Here is a 10,432-nt window from a genome sequence, read left to right on the forward strand (position 1 = left end):
AAATTAATTATATTCACGAAGCACTTTTAATTGAATGAAATACATGCCGACAAAATTTAATTATTTTGCAACGCAACCTTCCCTAAAATCAACCCAGTACACATTTAAACATTGCACAAAAATATTTGAGTGTTTGAAAGACGGAAAAATGATGTGGTTTTGCATGCGAGGCTCTCAAACTTGCTTAATAAAATGGTGCGTCGAGTGACGATTTAAACGGAATTTGGTAATTTGCATATTTCTTTGAAACAAAGGATATTTTGCCAAAAAAAAACTATCCAGTAGTTTTTGTCACGCCCTAGCCTATCTACCATAAAAATATAAGCGAAATCGAATTTTCGACCCTTTTTACAGGCAGGCACTCTTAATCTCTTAGTTAAATAGAAGACACACAAACAAGTCACAAAATCTAACGGAAGCTGCACTTTAAACATAGGATGTAAACCTTACCTCCCTGATTTGAGTGAACTATCAATCTGGGCTCATAACAGGTTTTAGCTATATTTGGGCATGCACCAGTGCTAATAAACAAAAACAGGGCTGAAGTGCTAACCCATTTTTAATGAAGGTATCAAGATAATATTGTACTCAATTGATACAGTTTAATATACATTAAAATGTTCTGAACATTTGTAGGAGAACCAGCATTCAGCAAACACGTCCACCAGTTTCATAGAACCCTGACTAGGCACTATTCACAGGGGAGTAAACACCTCTATGATCCAACTGAAATGGAAGCTTTCTGTGATCAACGTGCTCCTGGACTATTTGGACAACTCCACAAAAGCATTGTAAATGACGAAAAGGAGAAACCTTCCAAAAAGCGCCTGGAAATGCAGAAAACAAGAGTTGTGTCAATATTACACAATCTCAGTTTCTTTCGCCATCAGGTACAAGTCACCTATATATGTGCCTTTTGTTCCTATGGAAAACTCCAATGCTGTTGTCACGTTTTCCTGTTTTAATTTATCCTTGCCCTGATAAAAGTTCAATCCCTCGTCTTATTGAAGAGTAAAATTGAAAGCACCAGTTGCAAGATATCTACACTAGTTCAGACAAAATGTTTACTTAGTATTTTGTCACAGATATTTCAGCGGAGGAAGACTGTTACGCTAAAAGAGCTTGCAAAACTTTTTTTTTTTTCGTGTGGGTGCTAGAAAAACTGTCCCATCCAGAAGGGAAATGGTTTAAATCTGAAAATGAAGCCAGTTACAGCTCCTTGATGTCTGGAATGGTTCTTGGGTTCAGCTGCCACCCACAGACAATACTTAACTATGAAAAGACCTTGACAGAAGCTAGCAAGACAGAGGTACAAAAACAAATAAAGGAAGCCATAAGAGTGAGATTATTAACTTGTATTGAATTAAATGACTTAAGTCTAAGCCAGCATTTTTTTTTTTTTGTATTTCCACTTTGTACCCAACTTAGAAAACAGAACAATGTGTGATGGATCGTAACATAATATTATTGTTCAATCAATGATTGCAGACAGTAGATGAGTCTACTTTGCATTATAACAAGGTAATACCAATACAAGTTGTGATAGAAGTTTCACTATTACTGTATACTCTGAGAGAAGAAAGTACAAAGTTTCCCCTGCAATATGCAGAATACAAAGTTGATGCTTTTCATAGAGGACAACATTCATTTCATACATGCCAAGAACCATCCCAAAAGTTCTGTACCAAGTACCACCTGGCATATGTGCACTGCAGTTGTGGATGTACATGACAAAATGGAAGCAGTCGATTTGGGAGACGATATCACTAAGAATCACAACAATGTTCAAGTGACCATGGAGGATGGCTCAGTACCGACCTTTTCGAGGGGGTATTGACATTCAGCACCTCCTTGGTTTTGTATCTGTTGAAAGTGGAAATTTAATTACCACCAAAGCTTCCTTCAGCATCTCCCTCTGCAATTCAAAGAATGTAACTGCTCAAATGTTGAGAAAAGTTTTAAGGAATTAGGGTAATCCATAAAATGCAGTGTGCTTTAAGAATTCAGCAAGACATAAAGACATCATATGGTTTGCGTTGCTGCAACATATCGCATTTTTAAATTTGTGTGTCCCAGAACCTTGAATCTGAACTTTCTTTCAATCAGTATTAAATGGTTTAATTGAATAAACCCTGGATTGATAACTATTTTTGAATTTTTCTGCACCACTTTGATGAGTCTTCATAAATTTCCTATACACAATTCAAGTTCAAAAACTGTAAAGGATTCAAAACCTGTACAAACTCTTGTTGAATTTTAACATATAGGGTTTACTGGGATGCTGAAAGAGATGAGTTAGCAACTGTTAATACAACATGGCTTGTAGATGTCTTTCAGCAGCCAATACATAGCAAGCATCACTACAGGCAGGCATTAAACCACATCTTGGTATTTTGCCCACAGTTATCTGAGTATCTCAACAAGTTCCAACTGGCTCTTACTGGAGATTTTCCAACTTACAAATACAATAAAAAACTCATAGCAGAGGTACAAGTGTAACTACGAATTGACATACAGTCAAACATCTCCTTGTAGACACCTCCACACTACAGACATTTCTACATGTGCATGTATATCATGGACAGTTAGGTGGTTCAGAAAAATCAAAATTCACACAATTTCTACCTCTAAAATACACTCATCCTGCTCCCCTGGTGTCCACATATAAGACGGTCCACTGTTTTCTTTTTTTTTTTTTGCTCGCAAAATGCAAGCAAGGCAACATATTGCGAAAATATGCTTATTTTGCACCATATTACTTTGCATACCTTTCATGTAATGTCAGTTTTTTTTTGTTTTTTTTTAAATTTGTTATAACAGTGAAGAGATGAGAACCCAGTAAACATGCCAGCCTTCATTCTTTGGCAAGGTCCCTTCAATGTAACCCTTAATGCAGAGGAGTCAACTGTTCTGTTATTTTGGCACTTCTTTTCCAAACTTTACAAGGCAGTATCTGGTAGAAACAAAAGGTTTCCGAAAAAGCCACGAGCTGAAAAGATCTCAACTGTGACAACAGCAGCGTTTGGCGGATGGCTTATTGTCAAAGAGATGATCCTTGACCAATTTGGCAACTGCAAAGATGAGCAATAAGTCATGCTGCTTCATCTGCTGGATGAAATCAGCTGTCTTAATTTTTTTCTTTACACAGCCATTTTCTGTGGTGGGGAATTTGGCATGTGGTTGCATGCATTGTTTAGAGTTGCCATGGTTTTTATAATTTTCAACCTTCGTAATTACAACAAGACAACAATGTGTCAACTAAGTGATCTCCTTTTCCACCTCACTGTTAATCCAGACATGGCACATAATTTTCAGAACCACCTTGAAGTTTTCACTGAGAAGGAGATTGAAAATTGAAATCCTTCACTCTGTTTTTAGAAGGTAGCTACATTTGTATATTGTAAGTGTTTAAGAAACTCTACTTGTCAAATTAGACTTAAAAAGAAGCCATGAATTGCCTCAAAACTGTAAGAAAATCATTCAACCACAGAAAATAAGAAAATATCAGGTGACCTAATGAATTTTCTTGCTGTATAATATTCTGTGTATTAAGTAAAATAAAATGGTTGTTGTTGTTGTAATAATTTCATTAGAAAAATGGGACATCTACAGTAACTCTCAAATTAAAGATGTAGTTCTCATTACTGGTATCCAGTAATATTCAGTTTAAACGTTTTCCGTCCTGTGTAATTTTTATTAGCATACTGGGAAATGAAATCAAAACAAGGACCATGTCGAAAAACAACTTCGATTCTGTAACAGTTACCATAGCTAGCTTAATAATTAATAATTATAATTAAGCTTACCTTAAGATGTGTATGTTCTTTCAGGGTATCCCGAAAACACTGACCCCCACTACGGACCGGGTCCACGGACTACCTACGGACCGGTCCACGGACCACCCCCAAAATAGGATAAAAATCCAAAATAAAGATTTCACTTACTGCTTCTCCAATAGATCACTCGTGTCGGCGAAATTTCGAGCGTTAAGCTGGGAAAATGTAACAAACCTGGGTTCAGTCACGGGCGCCAGTATTCTCATTACAGATCATTACATAATTGCCATTTTCTTTGCTGTGGCTTTGCATGAAAGACCGAGAAGCCTCAGAAACTTGTGCTATCTTTCCCTCCGCCATTTTGTTCGGCCCACTCTCTCGCGGGTTCGAGAGCTCGTCCCAGCCTTCACTCTTCCTCTCTCGTCTCACGGCGTAGCCGTCATGGATGAACGGTAAGAACAGATGAATATGAATCACTTTTATTCTTTTGTTTTTCTGGGCCATCTGTTTTTGTTAACACCTAAAGCCGATTGCAAACCCATTGTCTTTTTCTTTAGCAGAAATGTGGAGATGTATGTATTGTCAAGTGACGATGTGAGTTGAGTTATTGTGCACAAATATGTGATCTGGCCACTGGCTACTTTAATTCCCAATTAATGGGCAATTTGACTTCATATTTACTTTGTTTTTAATTTGAATTGAATTTTTAGTAAACTGTTATTATTGTTTGAAGGAAGGCAGGAATATTGAAAGATATGATTTTTAGTTGATAACAATTCTTTTAGCAAATGAAATGCAAGGGAAGTCTATCAGAGTTGCTCTCAGTTCTCTCTTTTTATTTTTTATTTTTTATTTTTTTTATGAAAAAGGAAGAAAAGACTCAAGTAACAATCTTCATATGATTAGGTTACATAGCCCAAGTAAATGTGTTGATTGAATTGTGATTTGCTGGAGTTGATTGATGACCAAGACAATGCAGGCAGTGAACAAAAATATTCCATGGGTAGTGATACAAGTCTCACAGAGGTATTTGTCGTATTAAGTAAACATTATTTTTAACTTAATTATTTCTCTTGTCCTGTTTTCCTTGTTTTTACCCTTTTATCAGGCATTGGTCAAAAACTACTGAGGGGGGGGGGGGGGGAGGGGGCAGAGCATTTGAAAATGTGGTGCTTAGAATACACATGACCCACCCCTTTCATTTGGTACAAAACCAATACATATATTGTAATTTTTTTTTAGGACCGTTATTGTTATTTTGGTTATATTTTTAGTTGTCCAGGGCTCCCCTTGATAACAGCATTTGCTGACGGGTTTACCCTGGTTAAATATCATTATCATTATTATTATCATTATGCATATTATTTATTTATCCATTTATTTATTTATTTATTTGATTTAAACTGTATATTTTATAGAACCTTGATGTGTCAAAATCACCCGAAAAACTGCAGGAGAATGGGTACAAGGTCTATAATAACAACGTTCAATGCAAGATGATAACTCAGATGAAGAGCCTTGATAATCCTTACATTGTGCCGTTTCTGTTCAATTGCCAAGAAGATGATCCTGGTATCATAAGCGAAGCAGTTCCCATCGGAATTCAAGACAATGTAGCTTTTGTCTTATGCCTTGATACACTGGAACATAGAAAAGATTTGTTTTCAAATGATAATGGGTCATGGGACATGACTAGCTGCAAGGCAAAATTCTGCACCATCACTAGAGATGATGGGGGTAAAGTGGTTGAGCTGGAAAAGGTAAGCATTCAAGCAAGTGCTGAAGTTGCAGTGAAAGAAGAAGTTACACATGTTCCTCCTACACGTCATATCATAAGACAATTGTGTCCATCGAATTTGCAAAAGATATTAAAAAATGGTTCCCACTTGCGCTTCTTAATTGCAATTTGGATGGTGAGCCCAGAAGATTTAAGATCAAAAAGCATGGCAATCGAACCTCGTCCAATATGCCTCATATCCTATCCAAAGAGAGCACTAAGCTTAAAGTTGCCGAGAAAGCTGTGGAATTTCGTCCGAAGAGGGCGCTGTCTTTAGCCAGAAAAGAGGCAGGTGGTATCTGTGATACTGATAGCATTAGTTCCCTCCCACGCAACACGAAGCAAGTTGAATACCTCACCCGAAAACTAGCCGATAGAGTAAGCAAGGATCCACTAGCATCAGTTCTTGAGCTGCAGAAGACCACATTTCCTGGCTTCATCCGTGAAGTAGTGCGCAACGATCTTCCTACAGTCATGTTATTTACTGATCGACAGTTGAGCAACATTGTGAAGTTTTGCTGTCACGACAAAGTAAGTTAAACCAGGTCTCCGAACTTGGAGTTGATATTACATTTCAACTTGGTCCATTCTATGTGCTTGCACCAAGTTTTAAGAACATAACTCTTCGAGTAAAGGGAGCAAACAACCATCCCTCTCTTTTAGGCCCTGTCATGATCTGCACGACTAACATGACGAGCTTTGCCCTCCGAAAAAAAATATGCAAATTAGGCTAAGAAGGAGAAATTCTCCTCCATGGCTTATCATTAACTGACAGAGAACACCGTATTTAACACGTTTACTACGCTCTTGGTGTCCCCTAGGAATTTCCAGTAATTACTTTTTTCGCACTTATCGGCGGTCAAATGCATGCCGAAAGAAACACGAACCAATTTAATTAAGTATCTCATGACATGAAAACAAATGGTTTCCAGACATCAACACGCGTGGCTGTAACTGTATGTTGCGAGGAGAAATTTGGTCACGTTTGTCTTCGCGGCGTTGGTGTCACTGGATAAAACTCTCATAAACCACGTATTATTTACTCTCTAAAAACACTTTTAATAATTAGTTAATGCCGCTGTTCCTCGGAGACATATACAACTAGTGGTATTAAAAGCATGTCGCTCTCTGATAAAAAAGAATATATATCTTTACAAGTCGAATTCTAAATAACCGGAAACAGTACTTTCATTGCTCATCGAAAAAACTTAATAGTAACGTGATGATTCTCTATTCGCAACACTAAACTGAAAGCACAGTTTTTGAAGAGAAACACAGATAATCCGTAAATATCACTATTCCAGCGGTAACATTTTCAATATGAGGTTCTTCATCTAAAAAGGAAAACGTGAACTAACGAGGGCACTATAAGACATATTTACAAAATTACTTCATACTGGCCTGTTTAACTATTTGAGAACGACTGAGTTTCTTTACTTCAATTGACAAATCTTTAAAGGACGCTAAGCAGTTCCTTTAACGAGGGACGCTGTTCAGGATCATCGTTTAAAGCCGATTTGGCCATCTTAATTGATCGAGCAGTTGCTGTGGGTAGCAAATCCAGTACAGCAAGGGCGATTCTTCCAAATGAAAATGTGTCTGATTTATAGCTTTGCATCCCAGTTCCACACACGATTTCGGGCGCAATATGAGGGTAGCGCTTCTGGTACTCCTCTCTTTTGGAAATTGTTACAGCCACCGCAGGCTTTGTATCAGACGCAAAGCGTGCTTTGCCAAAATCTATAATTACCGGGTTTACTGACCCGTTCTCTCGTTCCTCGAGCAGGACGTTGTTCGCTTTCAAATCGTTGTGCAGGATACCGCACGAATGTATGTGCATGAGCGCTTCGATGATTTTTGTTAACACACCGAGCCAACCAGGTTTGTCCAGATAATTTTTTTTTCTAGTGGCACTGGACAAGGTCAGGCTTCTATGTTTTCGGCCATGAAACTTTGTAATAAGCCGAAGCGGCTCGCTCTTAGTTATAACACCAAATAGCAAAGGCACGCCACTGTGATCTCCGAGGTAGCTGATCATTCTCGCTTCCTGGCGTACTTCTTTTTTCAGGTCGTTAGTGCTCCACTTTTTCACAGACTTGAACTCTTTTACAGCCACAAGCAGATCTCGGTAATAAGCGAGATAACAGTTTCCAAATGTTCCTGATCCAAGAAATTTTTCTGTCCGCACGACTAACGAGGGATTGATCTCTTTAACGTGGTGTTGGACGTCGACTCGTCTTCGCGGCGGGTTAGCAGGTTCGCCACGTTTCTGCTCCGCTACTTCTCGCACAGACGTTACTACTCGATCTTTTTTTCTACCAATAGTTCCTGAGTTACCGACGATGGCTGCCGCTGTTTTCATGGTTTTTTCTTCAACCTTCTGCTCCGCTACTTCTCGCACCGACCTAACCACTTGTTCTTCCTTTTTGCCAATAGTTGCCGAGTTGCCGGCGATGGCTGCCGCTGCTTTCAAAGCTTTTTCTTGAGCCTTCTTTTGTCTCCACCTTTTCTTTGCTTCTTTCCGAATTTTCTTCAACTTTTCTGGATCTTTGATCGTTTTCCGTTTGTTTCGAGCCATTAAGGATGAATACGCTAAAAATTTACGAAGCAATAAGTGGAAGAACCGGTTATTTGCAAGATGAAAAACTATTCACAGCTATCGTTGAAAAATTGATTTCACGGGCGATCTTTCCAAAGTGAGAGACGGAAAGCGTTTGGCAAGCACGTGTAATGGATATTAAATGTATACGATTGGTGGAGCAAAAAGAACTCAGGAAGCAGCTATATTTGCCGGAAAACCATCCCCTATTTCACACACTATTCAGCTATTCACCGATTGATCATTGTTGAAAGAGCTTTGTTCCATCACAGCAAGCCTATGTGTAAATAAGTTAATGAAAAGCATGATGAAAAGCTATTAGAAGGTTTTTAAGTCGCAGAGATTCTCACCATTCTTGCAAACATGGCTGTTTCTGTGGCTGTTTTTAAAACGCGCTACGATTTGTCCGTCCGAATTTAATACCACTACTGCGTTATTTCGACACAGAAAGGCAAAACATCATATCGATGCGCATTCGGTGACATTTCTGCCGTTTTACAATGGTCAGGAGGTCATACGGCTACCTTCAAGGATTAGAAGAGGGTGAAGGTCTTCAAGCTACAAACAGGGGATAAGTGGCATTGTGGACAGTATTAATTCCTGTCTACCGGTACATCCAAAGGCCGCCGGTAAGTATGCTTGCATTTACTTCCCCTCTGTTTCTCCAATCTTTACAACGGAATCGCAAAATTTCTGTGGCAATGGAGTGACTACGTTTTACTATCATTATCTTACTTCTCTTGACTGAGAAACTTCCAAACTAGCGAATAGGATTGAAGCGGTAAATTGTTTTGTTCTCAAGAACCAATGATGTTACCAGAGAAAATGATGAATATAGCGTTGTACAATATCTATATTTGTTTAAGGGAAATGGAGTCGCGTTGAAAGGTACTATGTACTGGAAGAGTACGTCCAAATTTTGTTAGCTAACATGCCAAATGCATTTATAACAGCGGCAGAGAAAAGAGGCACCTACGTCCCCCCGTTTGGAGGGAAAAGTTCAATGTGTTCCAATACAGAGACCACGACCTGAATGATACTGTAACCTGCCCTCGGTCAACAAAGTGCCATTCCTTTAAACCTTAAGAAGACTTACCTGCGAAACAAGAAGGTAGAGGAAAGACACGAACCGCAAAATGCTAGAGAAGCACTAGAGGCAGCCAAAGAGAGAGCAAGACGTGGGACGGCCAACTTTTCGTCCAGTTCAAATGGTTGTCGGACCTGGTGAAGGAAGAGCAACCAGAGAGTTTGGGGTCATCTGGTGGCATGAACTGTTTTCGAGCAATAACCACGGAAAGTTGACACTCAGATTTTATGTTTCGAAAGTGCAAGTTTGATTGAAAATACCTATCCAGAAAGGAGCAGTCTCCTTCTACCGGATTCCACACAATTTAAGATTAAGGGAACATTTGTCTGTCAAAAATAAAACTTTAAGTATATACCAACAGCTCTCATACCTCATAAGTACTCTTGCTAACAACAGCCAACTTTGCATTGCTTTGCGACCTAAAAGAGTTGCCACATTATTAAAATGACTGAAATGGACACAAAATGTTAAATTATAACACTAAAGAGTGCTGCATGTAACAGGTTCTGACCAGGAGAGACAGAACTGAGGAAAGAAAATAAAATAATAGTAATAATAACAGATAACAACAGCCCCAAAACCAGGACTGACTACCCAAGAGAGACAGAACTGGGGAAAGAAAATAAAATAATAAAATAAAATAAAAGTTCTGTTCTTCAGATAACAACAGCCCCAAAACCAGGACTGACTACCCAAGAGAGACAGAACTGGATAAAAAAAAAATAAAATAATAAAATAAAATAAAAGTTGTGTTCTTCAGATAACAACAGCCCAAAAACCAGGACTGACTACCCAAGAGAGACAGAACTGGATAAAAAAAAAAATAATAAAATAAAGAAAAGTTCTGTTCTTCAGATAACAACAGCCCATGCAAATGGGACTGACTACCCAAGAGAGACAGAACTGGGTAAAAAAAATAAAATAAAATAAAGAAAAGTTCTGTTCTTCAGATAACAACAGCCCATGCAAATGGGACTGACTACCCAAGAGAGACAGAACTGGGTAAAAAAAATAAAATAAAATAAAGAAAAGTTCTGTTCTTCAGATAACAACAGCCCATGCAAATGGGACTGACTACCCAAGAGAGACAGAATTGGGTTAAAAGAAATGATGATGATGATGATGATAGTGATGATGATGATGATGCCCTTAAATAACAACAGCCCAAGTATAACAAACTGCTCGATAGAAAC

At 38.5% G+C, this 10,432-nt stretch overlaps 2 protein-coding genes, 1 long non-coding RNA gene and 1 pseudogene across 7 annotated transcripts; 2 read left to right on the forward strand and 2 right to left on the reverse strand.

The window, feature by feature from the left end:
• Nucleotides 1-541: 541 nt before the first annotated feature.
• On the reverse strand, nt 542-4,382 carry LOC110041759 (uncharacterized). 5 transcript variants are annotated; one of them, XR_016207497.1, is made up of 3 exons: nt 3,945-4,382; nt 1,819-1,863; nt 542-827 (listed from the first exon to the last, which is right to left on the reverse strand). It is a non-coding gene; the product is annotated as an uncharacterized LOC110041759 (long non-coding RNA). The 5 variants fall into 5 exon arrangements; XR_016207499.1 differs by having other exon boundaries at nt 1,819-1,915; XR_002295796.2 differs by having other exon boundaries at nt 1,656-1,915.
• On the forward strand, nt 2,845-3,357 carry LOC149111811 (uncharacterized; annotated as a pseudogene).
• Nucleotides 4,383-4,696: 314 nt separating the features above from the next.
• Nucleotides 4,697-9,917, forward strand: LOC110041758 (uncharacterized). The gene is made up of 2 exons (XM_020747074.2): nt 4,697-4,802; nt 5,195-9,917. Exons 1-2 carry the CDS (start codon nt 4,776-4,778, stop codon nt 5,828-5,830), a joined length of 663 nt encoding a protein of 220 aa, XP_020602733.1. The 5' UTR covers nt 4,697-4,775; the 3' UTR covers nt 5,831-9,917.
• Nucleotides 7,007-8,131, reverse strand: LOC149111812 (testis-specific serine/threonine-protein kinase 4-like). Its single transcript, XM_089290450.1, has one exon. It carries the CDS (start codon nt 8,129-8,131, stop codon nt 7,007-7,009), a length of 1,125 nt encoding a protein of 374 aa, XP_089146576.1.
• Nucleotides 9,918-10,432: the final 515 nt, after the last annotated feature.

The sequence above is a fragment of the Orbicella faveolata genome, unplaced genomic scaffold, assembly GCF_042242905.1.
Source record: "Orbicella faveolata isolate gen_17 unplaced genomic scaffold, um_ofav_v1 contig_2, whole genome shotgun sequence".
Taxonomy (NCBI): Eukaryota; Metazoa; Cnidaria; class Anthozoa; order Scleractinia; family Merulinidae; genus Orbicella; species Orbicella faveolata.